Source organism: Haemorhous mexicanus, chromosome 8 (assembly GCF_027477595.1).
Source record: "Haemorhous mexicanus isolate bHaeMex1 chromosome 8, bHaeMex1.pri, whole genome shotgun sequence".
NCBI classification, from domain to species: Eukaryota; Metazoa; Chordata; class Aves; order Passeriformes; family Fringillidae; genus Haemorhous; species Haemorhous mexicanus.
In genome coordinates this window covers 5,414,849-5,438,305 of record NC_082348.1, presented here as the reverse complement: position 1 = coordinate 5,438,305, position 23,457 = coordinate 5,414,849, and the positions used below count along the sequence as shown (strand labels likewise).

General features: G+C 40.9%; 1 protein-coding gene across 1 annotated transcript in view; it reads right to left on the bottom strand.

Moving 5' to 3' along the window:
* Positions 1-528: 528 nt before the first annotated feature.
* LOC132330286 (von Willebrand factor D and EGF domain-containing protein-like) overlaps positions 529-23,457 on the bottom strand; it is a 164,849-nt gene continuing 141,920 nt past the window's right edge. The window contains exons 25-28 of the mRNA XM_059852350.1: positions 23,285-23,380; positions 9,491-9,586; positions 7,642-7,737; positions 529-677 (exon numbers count right to left, since the gene is read on the bottom strand). Coding sequence (XP_059708333.1) covers positions 529-677; positions 7,642-7,737; positions 9,491-9,586; positions 23,285-23,380 — 437 coding nt within the window. The remainder of the gene's footprint in view (positions 678-7,641; positions 7,738-9,490; positions 9,587-23,284; positions 23,381-23,457) is intronic.

Sequence of the window (23,457 nt, the reverse complement as noted above, 5' to 3'; positions counted from 1 at the left end):
AGTTTAATAGGAGAATGTATTTGTTAAAAAAATCTACACAGGAGTTTAATTGTGATATTAAGTTCTAATTATCATTAACAAAATTAAGTGACTATCTGAATAGAGTTTCATGTTTTCTCTTAATATGTTATGCAATTGAAATGAAAATACATTGGTTTTTGCCCCTGGCCTTCTAGTACAGGTAAATGGTGGGACAGCCTCCTGTTTGAGAGCTGGAGGTTGGGCCAGCCAGGACATCTGACAGGAATTGTGTTTGTGGTTTGGCCAATAACTGTGGCTGAAAAAACCCACTGGTGTGATGGCCAGGTCAGGCTCAGCAGCCAGATTTGCAATAGCCATTCTGGTAGTCAGACATGTCTGGTTGAGGGTAAGGCATAAAAAAGGGGAAAAAAAGTCATCTAGAACTTGAATAGTGGCCTAGTCTTCAGCTGAGCAGTCATTCAACTTCCTTTCAAATATTCTATAATCTTATTTACATCTTCCATAGCGTTGACAAGGCTTTATTCATTTACCTGTAAGCTATTTCAGTTACATCTGGTTATTTTTGTTGCTATCACAAAGTTCAGTGGCTTTGGGCCTTACCTTCTTACATGCTGAGCCAGCATAGCTGCTTGTGCAAGCACAGACATTTGGTCTGATGCATCTGCTCCCAAATTGACAGTTTTGCTCACAAAGTGCCACAAATGACAGACAAAGTTCTTTAGAAATGCACTTATTCTAAGTCTCTAAGTAATCAGGATGTGAATGTTTGGAAATACTGAAAATTAAAGATGGTTTGTCATAGGCTTCTCATGCCTCTGTGTCTCTTATGTTTACAATTTTTAGTTTTTGCTTTTTTCCCCACTGATTGGGGAGAGAGAAGACTGACAAAGTGGTGACCTTGGCTCAGTTGGAAATTGATCAGTACAAGGCCTAATTTTGAAAGCCAGGATACATTCTGGGCATTGATGGTTGGGCAAGATTTGTGCCAAAATTGATTTTCTTTTCTTCCAATTAAAATAAATAACAGCTGTTAAAAGAGCTGACCTCGAGCTGAGATGAAAGAATATGTTAAAATATGTACTCCCAAAGGTGATTCTCTCACAATAAATAAATAAATGGGAGAATTTGGTGAACTTCACACACTCCAACCTCTGGAAACCAAATAGGAACATGTGATTTCATGGTCATAGAGAATTAGTAATGAATTACTTATCCCAAGGAAAAAAAAAAAACTAGAGAAATGTTTTATCTAGAGCACCAGTGCTCTAGATAAAACATTATAAAGGCCCATCAATTTGGAGATATTCTGTTAATAAAAGGATCAGTGTTCTATTATTTTTTAAGAGAGAAAAAAGCAATTAGTCAAATTTCAGCTGGTTTTTCATCCTCATTAGCAATTTCCATTGTTATGACATTGTTTTGGCATAGAGGAAAAAGAACAGCCAATTCAGAGGGCACCAATTCAAGAAGAACACACATCACAGTATTTTAATTAGATCTCATGAGCTAAACCTTCTATAAATATTGCCAGAATATTGTATCCTAGTTTCATGCAGTCAAACTAAATGCCTTAAAAACTGGTCAGATGTGACTCAACAAGTGGTTTTTTACATTTTTTTTGTAAAAAATGTGGCAGAGGAGTACAGGCAGCTGCCCAACCATGCCCCATTAAGACAGAGCTGAAAAAAAAGTAGACACATGTCTGTGACCAATCTCGTTCATGATGGAGCAGGATGTTCCATCAGATTTAAGTGAATTTGCTGCATTCCTATGAGTTTTTATTTTTCCTACAGAAGATCAGCATAAAAAAATTAAGGGGCTGAAGGATCAAATTCCTCAATTTCAGTTTGTTGCACTTAGGTTCTAATTCTGCCTCAGATTTAAGTTTGTGCAAAGTCTTTGTGTTGAGATCTGAAGTCTCAGAGGTAGACCAGGGCAAACTTCTTTAGGAAACACATTGGGGGATCCTAAGGCATCCAAAAGTGATTCTCAGAATTAGAATAATTGTTATAATGACCTTGGCATCATGGAATGACTTGGACTTTGTGTTGGGTTTGTTCTGTCAAGTTATTATGCCACTGAGGAGGCTGAGGTTTTGACAGAGTGAGGAATATTAAAATCTAAATATCTCTAAAAACTTCACAGCTATGAAGCAGAGAAGCAAAGAACCAGGCTTGCTGCCACTCTACACATCTTAAAGAGGAGAGACTGTAACCAGCTTGGCAAAAGAGTGTTTTTATGATCAGGTAGTGAGAGCTCATGCTGTGTCAAAAGCACTGCCCCAGAGCATGTCCAGAATAAGAACACACACAGACCTGCATGTGCTGGTGACCTCCAGGTGCTCCTTTGGGAAAAGCCAGCTGTGGCTGTGTGCTGTAGGACTCCAGTGACCTGCAGCTAGGAACTTGCCTTCCTGGTCTATGAGCTTGTTGATGTATTCCTGCCACTTTGAAAAGGCAAAAGTGCTGTTTTCTTGAAACAACTTTTAAGGAGGAAACTTGATTTTGTTGGGTGTCTGTTGCAAAAATCTCCTTAAGGTACAGAACAGTGAACTGCAAACCTCAGAATTTCTCCTTTTTCTGAGAGGGCAGGGGGCAAGTTTGCATTCTGGGTGTGGAGGGGGCAGAGGAGGAATGAAAACACACTCAGGCTAGAACAGGGAGCTTATCATCTCTGGAGTGCTACTCCAGCTCCTCCATGAACCTTGAAAGGACAGAATTACAATTGGAAATTTAGAGTTTGGCTCACTGGAACAAAACCATTTCCCAACAGGGAATTGTTAGCAGAAAAGGCTCCTTGTGCCCCAAGTTTTGTTCCACTGTATGGTGGGCAGGAAGAGAGAGACCTCTGTGTGATAATATTATTAGAGAAAGAATTGTGTATATTTCTATTATTTCTTTGATATTAATATGGGCTGGAGAAAAACAAAAGCTGATTTTCCTTTCATCTTGGTAGCAGATAAAATAGGAACAGGTGATGCAAAGAGAAGTGGATTTTCTGCAGCTCCCTCTAGCATCTGGGGGTGTTCTGGTACAGATGGGCATTAGATACAGTACTAGGAATTTTTTTTTCTGTCTGTGGTTTCCCTGATTCTCAGCATGTGAAAATAAATTTCAAAAAGGGAAAATATTTCCTCTTTTTTCATCCCTTTCTTCCTGTCTATCTCTCCCTGTTCACCCTCCAGCTTCTTTCTGTAGTGCTCAGAAAAACAAGAGCTCAGTTAGGAGAAAAGTTAAAAACATTTTGGAGGAAAATTAGAATTGACATCACAGAGGATAATAACAGAGCTGAAGTTCAGATGAATATTTCATAAATGTATTTACAAGGGATGCTAAGCCACTAAACACTAAAAATTACACCAGCTATGTATGCATTATCCTGTACAGATTCAGCAAAGTCATTTAACAGGCTAAGCTTATGTTAAAATTATAATCAATAAATGCCAATTACAGAAAGAGTTTTATCCTGCATGTTAAAAGAACAGAGCTATAATTTGCATGTGAATGGCATTCTTTTCAAAATTATTTGCTTTTTTTAAGGTTTGGAAGGGTTACAGAGGAAAGCTTGAGGAAATCCTGCCTAGGATGTTGTTCAAGGCAGAGAGAGAGAATGGGAAGAATATTGAGGAAATTATAAGGCCATAAGCTTGACACTTATAACATGCAAATAAAGAGAAGTTATTCTGAAGGGCAATGAGGAGCCAGGATGGGTTCAATAATATTAGAACAGAAGACAGCAGCATGAATTTTAATGATGAACATCCTTCACAACTATAACCTTCTTATACTTTATAATTAATTGTTAGAATTATAACTTGATCCTGCATTCAGAGCTTTGAACAACAGACCTGTCCTGGCCAGAAGCCTTCTGACTTTACTGAGCTGTGTTTGGGGTGTATCTGTCAGGGTGATCAGGTTCTGCTGCCAGATGTTCATTTCTTTGGCCCAGTGTTTCTTTCTGAGCCCAGGAAAAAGAGAGATGTGCGTTACCAGCACAGGAGGAAAGGGAAGCAACAGGCATGGATCTTTAAACTGGTGTCTAATATGGAATAGGAATGAAATCACTGATGGGAAAACATGGTGACCCTGGGATACTGTTTCTTTCTTTTCAGAAAGGCAAGTTTTTGGATATTTTTGCAGCCATGGAAGCTAAAAACCGAGTCAGACAAAAAAGCTTCTAATGGAAGAACCCTTCACTATAAAGCTGTTCTTTTCTGTAGTTCAGACACATTGAATATTTCACATGACTTTTTTTTCACCTGTTCTTCCAAAAGGTTATTTCCCTACATTTGCAGTACAGTCTGAAAATTGACCATTATGCCCCTCAAAGTCACAGGTATTTATCAAGGCTAACGTGTGTATTCCCCCATACACCTTATTTGTTGGGACAAATGACCTATTTTATTGATTCTCTTTCAGAAGCCATTCTGTTCAGTTACAGATGACTGGGGAAGAAAACTACTCTTTTGACTGACCTCTTTATTTACAGTCTGATAAAGGAGGACTATTGTGTTTTATCCATTATCAATGTCTACTGAAAGTCTCTTTTGCTCTTGCCAAGTTCTCTAGTTGCAGCCAGGGACTGGTGAAACTGTAAATAAACTTTCCTGCACAGATGTCTCTGGAATGTCATTGGGAGTTTGACTGATTTTAGCATTAAGAAGTCATAATTCACTGCATGACATGGACATGCAATTTCATTGTGCATCGTTGCCAAAGAGGTAGAGTTTTTGCCTGTGTGATTGCATCTCCAAAATGTAGCTGAGCTGCTCCAGATTAGTTATAAGCTCCTTGTTACTTCTGATATTACAGCCCATTCTAGCTCTCTGAGGCATTTTTAAAACATTTTAGACATAAAATTGTTCTGCCTTAGATGTTGCCAATCTTCATTGCAGTAGAATGGAAAATCTGCTCTAGGGTACTGTCTGTGGGTTTGTCTGCTGAAGGGCTGAAACATTTTGGGTTACCACTTGTGGTAGAGATCGATGTTCTTGTTCCTGGAGAAAGGTGACAAGAAACTCTGAGACATCAGTATTTGAGGATGTAAATAGATAAATTATTAGAGACCTAAAAGCAGAGAATCTTTTGCCTTTTCTGGTTTAGAAGAAGGCTGAAGAAAGAAAGTGTTTAGAGAGGAATTATTGTGGCAGCTGCTGCCTTCTAACATCTTCTTGAATGGTTCATATGGGCTCAGGCCTTTGTGAGTTAGAAACTGAACAGATGGAGGTGATCTGGGACTCTTATGAAAGATAAATCAAGAAAGTAGATGTCCATGTAGATGTCCAAGATGATGTCTTAGTATTTGTCCATTGTTCTTTATGTTGGCTTAAGAACCTACTCTGGCTATCTCAGTATAAAGGACTGCAACAACCTGTTCCACCTGGGAAATGTCCAGAAAATAGTAGTGGAAGTCTCTGTGTATCCTGTGGTTTAGTCACCCTCCTCAATGTGTTGGGAAGCCAGGGAGGAAAAAATGAGGTTCAGGGTGCAGATTTCACCCGTGTCTGCATTTCCATCACCACCATCCTGATAAGGACAGTTGAGTGAATTCACAGGCTGAAAACAAAGAATGAATCTGGGATATTCTAATCATCTCCTACCCTTGAAAAAGCCCCTGGGAAAAAAATCCTGCCTTAATGGATTCTGGATTACAGAGGGATTGTTGAAAACACCTATCCTCTGAATTGTTACTGGTAGAGTGAGATGGAATATTTGCATTATGAAATGGAAACTATAGAGATTAACAAAATGCAAATATTAGAGATTAATAATTTTAAAAACACGGAATTAATAGTATGAATTGAAATATTCAAATACAGTATAAAAACATGTAGTTTTGATTTAAATTAATGTCATAGAATAAATAAATATAAATATGAAATAGTATTTTCATATAATGTGGCAGCTGCTACTTTCTTATCTTACAATGTGAACATTTTGCTCTGTTGTTGAGTTTAATAGCCAAAGTCTGTGGTTAAAGGGGTGCAAATCTAGGGTGAATTCAGCCTTGCTGATGTTACAGTGGAACACAGAATTTGGGAATACACATCCAAGCAAGACAGGGGTGCTGAGCTCAGGGAAACCTCAGGAGCTTAAATGTGACAAAGCAGTTTTGCACAGGGGAGTGGGGTGATGAACCAAAGAGCTCCTTGCCAGGAGCTGAGGGGTTCTGGCAGAGCCTGTGGGTTTGGCCCACGGTCCCTGTGCTGCTGGGAGATGGGACAGAGGCCAAAGCAGTACAAGAGCAACAAAAACAGCAACAGGGTTGGTGTCAGCCCTCTGTGCTGCTGCAGCCTCTGCCAGAGCTGAGGAGGAGGTGAGCAAGGGAGGCAATCAGGAGGCTTCTCATGTTCAGACAGAGAAATACATGGAGTCCAGGGTTTGAGGGAATAGCCTCCCATTAAACATGAAACATGACTTACTTTCAGGGTTGCACTTCCATTCCTAACATCTGCGAGGATGAAGGCTTTCCTGTTCCCCTGCTTCCCCCCTGCCTCGCTGTGAATACCCTGGAGCAGCATTGTAAGACCTCACCATCTGCTCTCTGACAAAAGTCTTCTCTCCTTCTCTTTAAAAAAGCAGAAATTTTGGATTGCTGTGGGACCTGGGAGTTTCAGCCAGACCCTTTTGGACAAAAAAAAGAAGATTTAACCTCCCACTATGGGAAGAAGTAGTAAAATCAGAATGACTAGCAGATGAAGGGATTTGGAGCAAAGTTTCAAAGGTTATATAAATCTATAAAAAAATACCTGGCTTGTGTGCCTGCATAGGACAGCAGAAATTTTTAATGCTGGTCCTACTTGCCTTTCACAGGAGCGAGCAGGATTTGTTTATTTATTTTATAAACTGAGTCAAGAATATGCCATCAATAACTTTAAACATTCCCATGTTTGAACTAGAAGACAGCTGGCACAAAGAAACAATTACACAGCCATTGGGAATTAGCTGACAGAAGATTTCCATAAGTAATTATGCTCTGTGAGTGTGAGGGAAAGGGAGATAAAGGAGATAATGCCCTTTACAGGGGATAATGCCTTGATATTTTCCTCATACCCTTTTGCTGTAAAGCTAATGGCAGCCACAAACTGAAGTGACCCTGGATGTAATTGGCAATAACAGATCTCTTCCCATTCCAGGTCTTCCAACCCCCCAAATGCAAATACTTCCAGCCACCTTGCTCAGTCTGAACAAGCAGAATTTACAGGGTCAGGCTCTAAGGTTAGCAGACACACACAGAATTTCTGTGCTTAATGCCACTTGGGTATAGAGAATGGGTACTCCATTTCCTTTTCTCCTTGACCTCTCCTTTTAACCTTGTATTTCAAATGATTTAATTTAAAAAGTACTTATTTTGTCTGACAGGTTGATGTGAGAAAAAAAGATGAGTCAGGCCTCTTATGTGGGGTCTAGAAATGTCTTTGAAAGAACCAGTTTTACTGGCAGCATAGGACAGTTCTGACAAATCAGAGGAAGAATTTAGGTGCTAATCATGTTAGGGTTGACTTTTACACGTAACAGAATCATGGAATCCTTTAGGTTGGGAAAGACCTTTAAGATGACTGAGCTCAGGCACAAAGCTGACAGAAAACACCCAGAGGAGAAAATGCAATGTGTAAAAAGCTGAGGTGGTTGCAGAGCTGCAGGAAGGAGGAGCACTCACGGGTCTGGCAGAGCATTCCCCCCCATCCTGTGGGGCACTGGCAGACGTTGGGACCCACACACTCCCCTCCATGGAGACACCTCTGCAGGCAAACAGCTGGGCAGGGGACACAAACAAGTGAGAGCATGGATGGGGTGGCTCTGTGTGCCCAAGAACTGGCTGAGAGGTCACCTGCTGGGCTTTATTCCATGTGGCTGATGTTATGAATGAAATGAAATTTGAACTTTTTGGGATAAAGTAGTTAATTAAATTGAGATGTGAGTATGTAAAGTTAAATGTTTGTTATACAACCAACTACAATTAGTTACTTGTATTGGGAAACTAATACTGCTGTATATTTATGGAGGGGGAGTGGAACCAGGGAAAAGATAAAGTGGCAATCATTGTAAAATGACAAGGAACTTTCTAGAAACATTACCTCATGGAGCACAACCTCAGCTAGAGCCAAGACTGGGGGAAAGATCAACCAATGAGAAGTGAAAATACCAAAATGACTGGTTCAGAACAATCCAAGCTATAAACCAATAAAAGACAGAAAGAATGGACCTGTCACAACACAGATCCTGAGCTCCCCAATCAGCTGAGTTGAGAGACTTTAAAAGGCCTGAGGTGCTGAACATCCAGGTCTTTCCTTGGAGCCAGTTTCCCTGGAAACACCCCTGTATTATAATTATAGTTATTAAGTTGCTGATACAAGTCTCTGGCTTATCCAGGGGCTTTGCTTCCAGTTGTTCAATTTTGCAATAAACAGGCTTACCTTTTTTTTTTTTATGCAACAAGCCTCCTCATTGTTCTTTAAGAAATTTCTTTTTTTTAAGCCTGTTCACAGCAGCTAAATTCCAAAGGAATGGGTGTGTTCTGTTCATCACATCATCAGTATGATCATCAGGAATCCTTGATATTTTCTTCTTAAGGAATTTATCCCTGATAATTGTCTACTGGGAGACTTGGCATTTCTAATGCTTAGCTCATCATCAGCTAAGAATAATCTCTCTGTGATACATTCATGCACTACATATTACATGTAAAAAACCAAATATTTTCATAGAAAAGTTTGCAATGTTTATTGCATATATATTTTGTTCAGAGATCCTGAAAGAGTGAGTGCATGATCTGGTGTATATGTATGAGAGACACTTCCTTCCTTCAGCATTTCTGAATAAATTATTAATATTATAAATTCAAGCCACTGGTTCTGAAATCATATTTACTAGCAGGACCCAAAGGGTAAAAAGCCAATATTTTAATCTGGTTTACATACAGTATGTCATCTTGATTATAAATTTATTCAGTTTATCTGTCAACTTCATGGTAATGAATAGCCATGTATGGAAAAATATTCCTTGAAAATATTTTAGGGTGAGAGGTTTTTTTTTTTAATTACATTTTTATGTAACTATAGTCAGAGTTACAGAGTAAGAACACGTCATTCTCCAAATTATGCACCGATGACCTTGAGAGTACATCAGTTTGGAAAGCTTTATGGCAGGCTTTAGATAGTTCTGTACTTTGAAATACATGACATTTCTCTGCAGAATATAACAAAATATGTGAAGCTGTTAAAACATAAAATCAATGCTTCAAGTTTAATACTGTAAAATGAATTTCCATAACAAGATGTATAACAGAGCTGCATGAAGCAGAACCACGGTTCCCCCACACAGCTTTTTCTCCTCTGCAAGCATCGAGTGTTTACAGCATGCTGTAGTACCTGTACTTAAAACTGGTATTTCTCCAAACTGCTGAAATAGCAAAACAGATTCTTTGCTGGTTTTCAGTATTAGAAGATTGCAAATTGCTGTTGACTGGGCTAATGAATATAAACTTTGATGGGAGCAGAGGTGCTTACGTTTGCTGCAGTGCTTTCCCCTCCAGCCAGATGGGCAGTCACAGACATTGGGGTGGACACATCTCCCCCCATTCATGCACGTGGGCTCACACACACCTGCAGGAACAAACAAAGGAAGAATGTGGGGGCTGGGAAATGAGGGAAGACTTTAGTGGAGGCTCACTTGCTTCCTTGCAGAAGGTTAGTTGGCTTGTAATTAAAAAAAAAAAGAAAAAGAAAAGGGGTTTGGAATTGAGAATCTGAAACACAGAGGCTTGATAGGTCCCAGAAATCCTTATGGGAAATGCTGTGTCGTGTGGAAACTCTTTGGCTGAAGCTCTGGTAAGAGCTGCCTCACCAGAGCAGAGAGGCTGATTACAAAAGATTCTCAGAAAAGCAAGTGGACACGTCAAAGATTGTTAGAGCTTTCACTTCCATATGGGAAAATTCCTCCTTCATGTTCTCAGATGTTCATTTAGATAAGAAAAACCTTGATGAGGATGGATTGTTTTCACACAGGTTTGGGTGTGAGTTTGCATTCAACCAAGCCTAAATCCTAAAGATCTATTGTCCTCTTGAACTATTCCTTCTTAAAATACTCACCTTTTTACTCTATTCTTTTGTACAAATAAAATGTGAGAGTTGAGTTTTCTTTCAAACACAAGAAGCCAGATATGTTTTTTTGTTGACTTCATGAAAAATTTGAATAGCTAGTTTTTGTGTCTTCGATTAAGCTGTACTTGTCAATGTTGTTTTAGAACATCCAGCATTAAAATCTCACCTTTCTGGGAGGTCACACCCATCCTGTTTTGATGTAGGGAGGTGCCGTAGGCAGGTACCCAAATTCCTCCTGTCCTGTCTCTCCTTGCCTGTTAAGGTAAGTGTAGGAAGCACCCAACAGAGGCCGGGTAATTCAGAAACATGGCAGTGCCAGTATGGTGGGGGTGGGAATGATTTGCATTTTCCATGGAAGGAGGCACTGGATAATTGGGTGGAGTACACAAAGCTGTGTAATACAGCAAGTGGCTGCACTGGGCTGGGAGAGCCAAGTCAGGAGGAGTTTGGCAGTGAAGGTGTGAGAGCACATTTGTGCCCAAAGGCTCCTGCCATGTCCAAAGCTTTGTATGCACAGAGGAGCTGGCAGTGACCCCTTCCCAGCCGTGGTAATCGGTGTTGTGCCTCCCTGCCTGCAGGGATGGGTGGCTGTGGGACACCCAGCTCCTCTCAGGGGCTGACAGCTAAAGCACAGCAGTGCCTCCATCAGCCCCGAGGTTGTGCTGCCTTTTTGCACATCAGTGAGTGTTAATGGTGCAGCAATCCTGACTGCTGGGCTGTCACTGCACACAGGACTCTGCATGACCACAGTCCCCCCTCAGACCTCTGCTGTAGGAGGTGAAAATCCTGATAGAGCCTCAAAATAGGGATGATTACTAAAAGACAGCATGCAAAAAATGCAGCAACTTTTATGTGATGGGAGAATAACCTTTTGTTCCTCTCTCAGGGATGATCAGGCATTTTTAAGTAGGTAGATTTAGGCTCCCTAATTATTCCTGTGATGTAGTGAAATATTGCTTTTGTGGCACTTCGTGTGCTGGTCCCTCCCTTCAGCCCAGATGCTGCTGCACTGGCAGCTTTTGGAGCTGTATTGCTGCTCTTGCTTGGCTGCTACATTTGCATCTCATTCTGTGCCAAGCCTCCTGGATCCCTCAGCATCCTGACCTGCCCTCAGGCAGGGCAGGCATGGCCATGATTATAGGAGCTGCTTGGACCCCAGCCCTCAAACTGTCATCCTCCATTTCCTTCTTTCTCCACCTCTCCTGATCCATGCTGCAATCCTGGCCTCTGCTTACTCAGGCTAACAGGGATCTACAGTTCTTGCTGAGCTGTTAAAAAATGCTGCAGCCACTGGTTCAAACCTGCATGAGTTCAAAGGGTCATGGCCTCCATAACTCTGAAATCATTTAATCTCTTATTTTCCCTCTTCCTTTTTCTCTCCCCTTTGATCTCACACCTCCAGTAAGATATTTTTGATCCACAATCTTGGATCAATTTGTATTTCAATTATAAAACAGCTCAGACATTCACAATTTAGAGAAGATGAGCCCAAACCATTAAGTTTGGTTCCAGACTTTACAATCATTTTGTGCTTTTTGATATTCATGGACCATAATGTCCCCAGCACTAACCTGCTCTCCTAAAATCAGTTGAAAATCTGTAGATTTTGTTTTGAGATCATGTGAAACTTGGACAATATCTTCCCACCACACCTCTTAGAAAATAAAATCAAGAAAGGGTAATGAGGACAGTAGCACTTGTTCAGATGGATATTTCACCTCTTTTTCTTCCTTTCGTTGCTTACATTTTCTGTATATTTTTAACCATACACAATCACATACCTGTTGTTTTTTGGTTTTGTTTTTTCTCTGTACTGACAGCAGACTCAGCTGCAGGGAGTCAAATTAATAATTCAGCAACGTTTTCAGCAACAGGTGAGGTCCAGTCTTGATCAGAATAAAACACATAAGTTCAAACTGGCTTTCAGCTTTCCATTTCTGCCTTTTTTTTTTCAGCTGCCTTACAAATAACCAAGTAACTATGAAAATATAGCACAAACTGCCTTTATTACTTATGGCATCTCTGACTTCAGTGATAAATCCAAAGCAGTTCAAGGCAAAGTGAACTGAGGGTTCAAGTCAGTACCAAACCTGTTCTGAACTGGAGGAGCACTTCTCCCTGCCTGCCCTCTGGGGAAAAAAACTCTCTTTTTGCCAAGGAATTCACAAGCACCTTTAGGTAAATGAATGCAGTGTTATCTCTCCCCTTTTCCCTCCTGACATCTCCACCTTGTTCTCCCTTTCTTTAACTTTTTTAAATACAACTCCATCTCAATACCCATCAGGCAGACTTCAACATTTGTTAATGATAACTAGTTTGGATCCTTTCTAGTCCCACTCCTTGGCCTCTGTGGAGGAGTTCCAATTTCAAAATAGCAAACAAAAATGCTAGAGCCTCTCACAGGAAAACTAAATAAATTATCAGACACTAGGAGAGCAAATCAAATTATTGCAATTCTCCCAGGTACTGGCATGACTTTGAAAAGACTCACTTTTTTTTTTTTTTTTGCCCTCCTCTTAAGAAAGCCCTGGCATCTTGACCTAGAGACTGCAGGGTTTGATAAGTTTTCCATCTCTCTTGGGGACTAGTCCTAATGCCATGGGTATAAACGCATTTGTGTCTTCCCTTTGTTGCAGTTAGGCAGGATATATCACTGGGAGCAGGGGGAGTCCTGTGCCACCCACAGGTCCTGGGTGCAAGCTGGCAGGCAGTCAGTGAGTATCCCCAAAGCCTTCATCATTGCCCTGCTGCCAGTGCTGACACTTCCATGCTCTTCAGCAAGAACCAAAGCACAGAATTTCAGAGGCAATGGTGTTTCTCGAGCCTGTAACGTGCCACAATTCTGTAAGGCCACCATGTACAGCTCAGAACCACTGCCATGATCTTCTGCTTGACTGAGCTGGTGGGTTAGTTAAGTTAAGCCTTGCTGAAGGTGATGATGTAGGTTGAAGGAGCAGCGTGGTTCTGTGCTGTATTTCAGAGGAGGGGTGGTTGTGATAAGGTAACAAGCAGCTGCAGGGGCTAAGATAAAGCACAGGTGTTGCACAGAGCATCACATAAAACAGGCACCCTCCTCCCACACACTGAAAGCATTCACAGCTTGCTGAGTTTTCTGTTTAATGCAGCAGCTATTTCTCTTTGATGGCTTTAATGCATTTTGACCTTACAATCACTTAAAATTTCCCGTGACCCTTTTCATGGCTTATCCCTTCTAGGCTCACTTGACCCAGTGAAGTGCTTTTTGATACTCTTTTATCAACCTCCATGAAGCTCCATACCAAACTCTTCAGCCCTAAAATCTCTAAGGTATTCAGACCTTCTGCTTTGTCAGCCAAAGAGAGGAATTTGCCTGCAAAATACATATTTCTGTAAATTACTAAAACCACCCAACACCTGAAATGTGTTTGAAGTGAACCTTGTTCTCCTGCAGTGAGCAGCACCAGCCATGGACACCCACAATTTCAGTGACTTCTGCTGCCTGCCTTGGTTCCCATTGATCTGCAGCAACATTCCTACTAAAATATAAAAAGTATTAAGCAAATTATCTGTTATGTAAAACCAGATGGGACTGGGGGCAAAGTTAAGCCCTGGACGTGCTTTGCTGGATGAAGGGTCACACTATTAAGCAGCAGTATCTGCTGGCCAGATACAGAGATTACAAATAGCCAGGCATATCCTCCAAACCTCCACTGCTTCTGTGCATTATCAACAACTTTCCTAGTTTAACCTAAGCCACCTTTAGACAAAAGGACCTCATTACACCTTTTCTCACTAGAAAGAGATAATAAGTAGTGAAAAGCTTTTAATTTTGTAGAAATAAGATGTATCAACACCCTCATAAAGTAAAAAAAGAAAAAAAAAAAAAAGAGAGAGGTGGAATATTACACCATGGCCCTGAAATCTTAGAAGAAAGAGATCTTCTGCAATGTTTCAGGAACTGAAACATCCTTGTCCTTTTGTGGCCATGAGACTGCAGAGACTATTTCTTTCTGAATCAAAATTACCTGTCATCAGGTATCCTGAGCCAAGTCTCTGATGAGGAGACAGTGAATCAGGCTGCAGTGCTGATTAGAAGATGTAGTTTTCAAAATAGCTTCTCTTTCAGTTTCTCTCTCTTTTTTTTTTTTTTTCTTTTTTTTTGGTGCCTTTTTTTTTTTTTTCCTCCTGTGGAAGCTGAGTAAATTGACCTGCTTCTGGGTGCATCCTGCCTTTGGATAGAAGAGAGAAAATAGCCTCAAGCAGTAACATCTGTGTGGGACAGCTAAGGCAATGCATCAGGCTGTATCTTGCTGACAAAGAACACAGAAATGCAGCCAAAAAACACCTACTAGTAGATACTTCAACTTATCCCTTAAGTCACCATCCCTGTGCTGACATTTCTGGGTGATTCACAGGCACTGCTTTTATTTCTGGCTGGTGTTGGTTTTGAACTGATGACTTCTCTGTGGGTCCAGTGCATATTTCAACTTGTTCTATTGCTCTTCTGTGGAGCAGGGAGCTTGATCAGTCTCAGGTTTGTTTTATCTGTGGACACACGTTGTTTTAATGTTTGTTTCCTCCTTGCTGCTTAGTGGTTACCTTGATTTGGTGTGACACTCTCAAAAGCAGAGAGCTGTACCTGGGGAGATACAACCCAGAATGGACACAGAGCATGGGACAGATTTAAAAATATCACTGACTGCTCTTGTCAGGAACATACAGCTGGCAGAAGTCAAGCTGTGGACAAAAATGAAGTTAGCAAATGTGAAAGAAGTGGATTTTGTGCTAAAGCTGGCACTTCTAGCCCTTTCAAGTGTTTGTAGGTAAAATATATCAGCTATTGATAAAACAAAGTGAATGTGGAGAAGCTCTGTGCCAGGAATGGCAGGATGATGACACTGCAGGGATGCTGCTGATCCCTTTCACAGGACACAAACTGGAAGGTCAGACCAGCAGTTTCACCAAACAGCACAGTTCAATTGATCCACTGGAGGAAGGTTCTCCATCTCTCTGAGTGCATTATGCACCCAAGCAGCACTGCTCAGATGAAACATTATCCTGACTGCAGAAAGGGAACAGCTTTTTAGATTCTTCTAGGCTCCAAATAAAGATCTGATCCCGCTGAGTGATTTTCAATCCTTTAAAATAAAAAATAAGAAATAAAAGAAAAATCCCCAAATGGGTGTGTTCTGGCCAAGAAAGATGTTTCTAACAAAGGACACCATTGTTTGGATTCTACTGGCAGCAACTAGTGGAGGTAGAAAAATGTCATTCACCCTTTAGAGGGTATAACTGATGCTCAACAGATCATTAGTGAGATGGATGTACCAATATATCTGCTGCTGTGAAGGTCCCAAATGCACACAGCTCTGAAAAACACGTTATGGATTTGGGACACCAGCAATTTCTAGTCCCCTTTTTTCTGCTTCCAAGGGCAGTGAGGAAATAGTTTTGCTCATGCTGAGTTTTAGGCACATATGTTTTCCCATAGCTTGATTTTATCTGAAATTCCCCATCTGTGTTGATTTGGGTTTGTAAATAAAGGAATAACTTTCTCTGCAAGCTCTGTCTGTTTAACCTCAGAGGTGTGATCCACTGAATGCCAGTAATTATAGCCACAGATTAAATTTTAGGGAGAAAGAATACTTGTCATGTAATAAAATTCCAAATTTTGTGCAACGCTCTAAAATTTGGATCCTTATCCATATCAAGCTACCAATCATTTTGAGGTTTGCTCACCCTATTTCTCGCTTCACGTACCTCTGACAGAGATGCAAAGCACTCCTTCAATAAATTACCTTTCTGAATAATAAAAAATAATCTGGTAGAAACCTCTGAGGGATGCAGTGCGGGAGAACAAATTACTACAAGACACAGAGGGAGCTGTAAATGTAATTGTGATGGTTGTGGTGACAGTTTGCATTTCTAATATATTCACTTTACCACAGAGCTCTAACAATAAGAGTTAGTTTGCATGACCTAGCACTCATTTCAGAAGAAAAAAATGGTCAGAAAAATTGCAAACCATATAGATAGCAATGCAATGTCAGTGCTTTGCCTAATTATGTCTGGGTCTTCATTCTGATGTGTACTCTGATATACTTATGGGGCCTTTTAGAGATATTAAAGCAGGAAATAAATCTAATTTAGTTATTAGTGCAGTAAAAATGAGAAAAATAATTACTACTCTATGGAAAAACTACTGAGCTGCTAGGCTGCACTCCCAGAGTCAGTGTGTGATGCACTGCAATCCTGTTTGCTGTCACGTTGCTCTCAGTCGCTGATAACGTTTTCTGTCAGCTGAGGAGGATCTAATCTCTCCATCTCTACCTCCAAAAGATTCCCTGGGAGTGAGTGAGTGGTAGGCAAGACTCCTAAACCTCAGGGAACCAGTGAGGGATTGTCACTGCAATACAGGCAGGGGACTCCCCACTCCCCTTGGACTGAAATGTCTCTGTCTTGGTCTCATGATCTTCCTTTTGCCTATTGTCTGTGGTCAGATGGAACTCTGGACGTGCAATAGTATATTGGGATAGCTGTGGAATGCATCAGCATCTTGCAGAATGAAGCCACCATAAACAAAATAAGCATGTGTAGGTGCATGTTGAGATGTTTGGGGAATAGTCTGCAGGAACTGGGAGATTTTGAAACCATTAGTAAATCCTTTTTCTCATTTACGGACTGGTTTTAGTCTGATTGCAGCACTATTAATTTGAAAAAGCCTATAGCTCTACTTCATTCTCATCTTTGCAACTGTTAGTGTATAATTAATGTGGGGAATTGCAAAGTATACTCTCAGCACAGGTCACATTCCCAACTTGTTAGGGGCTTGAGTTTGGTAACATTTTCTCTTCATTGAAGAGTGCTCTGTGTTTTATTAGGTCAGTGAACCATTCCAGCCTGCATATAAATTGTTCTGCTGAGCTGCTTTCTTGTCATGCCTGAATGAGAAGTGAAAGAGGGCTCATACACACAGTTCCTCCTCTGTTGATTGTTTTTGCAGCTCAGTGCTTGAGGATGACCAGCAATTCAGGCCATTTGGGCACATTCTCCTTGCCCTGAGCGGGCTAAGGCACTGCCTGTGCTTGGTGCAATTTGCTTCATTTTCAGCTGTGCAAAAGAAAAGGGAGATTCAAGTCTCAGGACAAGGAGAGCAGCCACAGGCTGCAGTGGTCTGGCTAATAACCCAGCCAAAAATGAGGACCTGGCCAGAAGTTTGGAATAGGACTGCTGCCTGCACTGGCACTGCACTGATCTCTTCATCACCCTGTTATTATCTGCCTCAGAAATTAGCTTAAGCTTACATGGAAATCAGTGCTGGAGAGGATTGTCTTGCCCGTGTCTTTTTGTGGATAAACAGACAACGTTAATCTCCACGACCAGCTGTCCTCTGGGATTTTCAAGTAATAGATCCATTGCTCCTTTTTTAAGAGATGTTTAAAAAATATTTTAATAAAAAAAGATAGATCCCCAAAATGTTGTTTCTTAAATCAATTAGTAGGCAAAAAGCACTTATTGTCACATAGAAGGCCACTGCAAAGAGAGATGCAGTAATTCAGGAATCCCTTTTGTTTTCTTTGAGCATTCTTTTACATACAGCAGCAGATCTGGCCCATTTCTTCAGTGCTTTTAAGATATAGGTAAAGAATATTAAAATTTAGATGTTCTACTCTAGTAAAATTCATGCTGTAGTCTGGGAATGTTCTGCTTATGGAATTGAATAAAAAATTTAATAACACTTTTGGGCTTATTTAGGAAATATATTCAGTTCTTACCCAGATTTATTCTTGTTCCCTTCCTGAAAAATAAATTTAGACAGATGCATGTACTCAAACCCCTATTAAAATAAATGCATCACATACATATATATGAAAAAATTTACTTTTTAAGAAAGGCCAACTAATGGTTTTGTCACAAATCCTTACTAAGGGTGAGCAGTGAGGAGCAGTGCTCTGAGAGCACACCAAAAACCAGGTTGTGCCTGAGTCACTGTCTCCTGTTGGGAAGTCACAGCTCTCCCTGTTCCCCCCAGGCAAGATGCAGGGATCATGTTTTGTTCAGCTGAATAGGAAAGACAGCAGTAGCCTGATTTTTTTTTTTTTTCATCTTCTGTTGTATTTCCTGCCCAGGGGAGGAAGATGACATCTAATATGAACCTATTCTGTTATGTAGACTGGAAAACCAAGTAAGAACTGAGACCAGTTCACACTGCCCTGTGTCTCCAGACTGGGCACCAACCAGGGGACAAGCCAGCACACAAACCTTTGTAGTTTTGTTGCTTTGAATAGGAAGTTACAGGTCTGTTTGCTATAAGCAGCTGCTCATTTCCTTCCAAACACCCACTGTTCAAGCACATTTGCTGCCCAGGAATCTTAGACAAACACTTGTTGCTTTTAAGCACATCGTTGCTGTATGAAAAGTAAGTCTGATGTAAATGATCCCTCCATCCATTTGGATGAGATACGTGGTTTGTTGCCTGCTTGTTTGTGTGGGAGGCTTTGCTGGACCTTTGGCTTGCAAACTGGCTGATTTTTGATAGCTTAAGTCAATCTGGCTACTCAGTGAAGACATTCCAGAGAATATATCACACAGTGTCAAGATGACAACTCGGTGGGAGTCTGATTTGTTGAGCAGTAAAACTTCCTGCTTATGCAGCTGGCGAGGCAGTAATGTACAGAAACATTACATGGGAAGGCTGGAATGTGGGAAATCAGTGACTTTCACAATATGACATTGCTTAGCAAAAAGCTGCCTTTGAAACCCAGTGTTCACATTTCCAATTAGTTTGCCTCTAGCTCTCATGCAAAGAAAGTCCTCATGCTACCAGGAAGGGAAAAGAAAGGAGGGAAGAGGAGCAAGCAGTGCTGGAGGAATGACTGTGAGTTATATTGCACACTGTGAATTGGCTATAAATCCTGGCTGCAGGAATTACTGAAATGGAGAAATAGTTATCTCCTAACTCTGAGATCCAATCTGCAAAGCCCCAGTGTCAGTGGGATGATTTATGTGGTACAAAGTCATCAGGATTGAGCCCAACACAATGAAACAGATGCACACAGAAACTTGTTCTCAGTTTTACATGGGGAGCAAACCCCATGTCTCTGGCTGTGTTGCCTGGCCATGAGGTAGTGCCAGAAGAGGGGCTGAGGTCAGGCTCCAGGTGTGCCTGGTGTGCTGGGAAAGGCAGGAGGAGGATGCTGTTTTCCCCTGACCTCTGCTTGCTGATGAGCTCCAGAGGGAGCTGTGGCTCGCCTTTTCTCGCTCAGAAATGCACTCACAAGGAGCAGACAGCAGAGGAAAGGATAAATGTGTGGTCCCTCTTCCCCTCCCCTTCTCTTCATTCCAACCTTCTGTAAGAAAACTCAGTTTTAAGGGCTTACAGTTTTAAAGGTTGTTTGTAGAGCAGTCCTATGAAAATACACTTAGTAAATAAAGGAAACCTACCGTGTTGTCTTTGTTCATAATTTTTGTAAGGATGCAGTAGAATATCAGTCAGAACCCTGCTTTAAAGCCTCCTGAAAAGCAGTGACACCCCAGGACTGTTAAAGCTGTGTTTTTCAGAGGGGAATTCAAACCGCTGCACAAACAGTTTTTCTCTAGCACCTGAGCGTGTTTGTTGGATGCAAAGTTGATCCAGAAACATATTTTATTTTGAGGTGCTGCCAGCATTTGCCTCTTCCCTCTCAACAAGACTGATCACACTGGAAACAATCCTTCTCAAGTGAGGGTATGAGGCTGTAGATTGCTGAGGCACAAGCACACATTTCCCTGTCAGCTCTGCCACCCGTGCCTGGGCCGTGGGTGTCTGCTCTGCATAATCACCAGGCACTTACTGCAGCTGGCAGCCAGTCACACCTCCCTGATTTACATTTTTTGGGGGTTTGGAGTGATGTTTATTTAGATACAAAACACAAATTTTCAGGCTGAATGCCTTTCTCCACACACTCAGGAAGGAAAGGAGAGCGAGCCTGAATAGAAAAGATGAGGTGCCACCACTGCGTCCTGCACGTTTTTGGCTGTCATGCAGACAGTGTTAGAAATTCCTAACTGTACTGGGATGAAACCAAAAATCATAAGGCAGAAATTCCAAACTGTACAGGAATGAAACCAAAAATCATAAGGCAGAAATTCCAAACTGTACAGGGATGAAAGTGAAAACCCTAAGCCGTGCTTCTATGTGTTTAGAATAAACCAATAGCCTGTTTGGGTTCAGTTCAAAAATAACCTCTTTGATGGGTTGTGTGGATTTTAGTTTTTATTATCTCCTTCAATTGAGAATCTGAAGCTGCCAAAATTAAATAGAAGCTTTTTTTTTTATTTGTCCCTGTAGGTGAGATATTAAGAAGGAAAGAGAAATGTCTAAAAGCAGTGGAAACAATATCAGTGTATCAAACAATGACAACATTGAATTAACTGCTAATTTATCTGCCTTAGTATTGAGTTTACTCACTCTATCTTGATAGGTTTTATTAGTCAAGTAAGAATCCACCCCAAATTTCTAAGATTATAGACTGGGTGTATATAAGTACATAATAAAGCTGTTTTGCTGTCAGAAGTGTTTGAAGCTGTGCTAGAAGTGTAAAAGTACATAAGAACACAGCGATTTCATATTCAGAGAGCAAAGGACAATTAAAATAATGACAAAATCCTTCAAAAGGATTTTTTTTTTCTCAGATCTGTCACATTCATCATTGTGGCTGAGCCACCTGTACATTTCTCAATGTGAGGTCACCTGGCAGCAACGGGGGACACCACTGAGCTGTGATTTGTGCCACAGGTTCACCTTTAGCAGTCTCTCTTACACTGTCCTGGTGATTTGGAAAAGGGAGAGGATGCAGTGTTGACCTTCCAGTAAACATCACATCTGATCACAGCTTTGCTATCATGACATGTGCATTTTTTTCCCTCACTCTTTGTGTGGATTTTACAACTCTGTGCAAGCTGAAATGTCCTGTGCAACTCAGGGCTCAGCTACCTTGAATGGAGTCCTTAAAGTCTGACAGAAAAGATGCTCAAATCCAGAAAAAAACCCAAAACCAAAACATCTGTAAAGCAGAAATGTACTGTTTTTTCCTGATTCCTTCTTGCCATACCCTTCCCAAGAAGAAGCACTGCACAAAAAGTCTCCCAGCTGGATTTCTGAGCACTCAGGCCCATGGGACTCTCTCACCTCTGCACAGTCAGCTGCCCCAGGTGGACTCAGGAGTATCAAAATTAACCTGATGAATGTATAAATACAGATATGTTTACTGCTAGTGACCCTGCAGAATGAGCAGCATGATACTCAGCTCTGTTTGGAATTTCAAATGGATATTATGGTAGTTTTTGAATGTAGTCTTTGCATGTTTTATTTAAGAAAAAGAGGGGTTGGGTAGTGGGAATTCTTCACACTAGGGATTTATTCTTCACTTTTTCATTTGTCTGTGTGTGAGTTAGGAATGTGTGCCTGTGTTCACACTTTAGCCTCTCAGTGTATGCCACATATTCTATCTAATCCCCCAATCTAGTCCATGCCTGATGAAAAATGACATGAAATCATGCCAAAGAAGGGGTGAGATGTGTTCTGCATTTGAACTCTGAGAGGTTTATTGCACAGAGAGCAGCCTCCCACTGCTGGGAGCACTGGTTTTCTGCATTTTCTGGGGAGGAAAGTTTGCAAAGGTCAACTGAGACTGACTTCTGCTGTGCCCTGCAGGCTTCTGCTCCAGAGGAGCAGCAAAATCTGAAAGCTCTGCTAGAGGAGAGAGAAGTTATTCTATATAACAATAAGAAGACACACAGCTGTATGAGAAACTGCGTGTTACAAAATCTTGTGAATTCACTACTTCTTTTGATAAATCTTGATATTTGTCCCATGTCCTCTTGATTTTAGGCAAGAAAAAAGAAACATTGCTCAACATTTTTCACCAATGAGCAGTCAGTGGCCAGTAAGAATCAGCAAGAAGTAGTGTTTTCCTTCCACTTAATTATGTTTCTCTTCATTCATCACATTCACAGGCCCTTTATTCAAGTTTTTATAACACTAGGCTAAATAAACCAGACTAAATAGCAGCTCTTGAAGTAGAATGAAGGCTTGGATCAGACAGAACAAAATTGTTTTCATCACCTCAAAAAACATTTTTGCACAAGATTGTACCAAGATGGACAACAAAGCCTCAGAAACTTTTGGAAAGTGGAAAGGAACCTGCTGTGAGTTGGTGGAGTTTGGAGGATTGCAGGGAGAGACTGCAATCATCATCAGCACGCTTCCCTTTGATCTGCCTGGAGATGTGGCAGGGTGTTTAAAGCTGGAAACAGCACTTCTCTAATGTTCCCTAACCTCAAAAACAGGATGCCAAACATAAGGTTTCTTCCTCCTTTTCTCTCCCTCCAGCACATTCCTGCCAGAACAGACTATTCAATTGTGCACTGTGCGTCACGACCCTCTCTGCTGAAGGAGGGGAGAGCTGCAGTGGGGGGAATGAGAGGGCTTTTGTTGCTGCAGGGAATTTTTTGCTGGCTTTTTTTCCCTCTGTGTGTGAGAGACATAAAATGCTCTGGAAATGTACAGATTCTTCCTGCCAAGAATGGTTGTTTTCACAGCTCCCCTCTTGCCAATTTCAAACTGATTAAGAAATAATAAAGAAAAAAAAAAAGTTTTCACATACATATCCTAAACTCCCTGGCTGACAGATATTGTTGAGCAATTGAATCTGTAAAAGTGCCAAAATAACCTATTTCCCCAGAAGAATCGAAGAATCAAATATTAATGCTGATGATAACGTGAAAAAAGGGAGTTTTCAGTGACAAGAACAAATTTAAGGATAAAGGGCTGTTAACCAATTACCTTAATTAAGCTGGAACCATGACTTTCTAATATTTTTAAGTATCTTAGTCAGCTTCTCGGCCTTTGGCTTTAATTTTTTCCCCCAAAAAAATCGTTCATGCAAAATAATTAATTAATCTCTGAATATGAATGTTACTCATTTTGAATGCATGAAATATTTAGAGAGGGTTCCAGCAAAATGTTCTTCTCCCTACTTTGACTTGACTTATTCTAATTTACAAGTTGGTTTGGGGTATATTATGGGCTCTGATGGAAATATAGGTGATCACAGCACAAATACAGGCTAAATGTTCTGTAACATTTAGCTAAAGGTTGTGTGGAACATGCACAAAAGGGAGAAAAGCTGTTTAGGAGTCAGAGAACTGTTGGAAAACAAAGGGAAATGTGTAACTCACTTTTCTGGCATCTCCTTCCAGTGTAGCCCTGGGCACAGGAGCAGATGTTGGTCCGGACACAGTGACCACCATTCTTACAGGGGGGAATGCAAACAGCTGGGGAGAGGAAAGGAAATGTTCTGTGCACCAAACTCACCTGGGGGATCAACACTGCCAAAGCACAGGCTCCTATT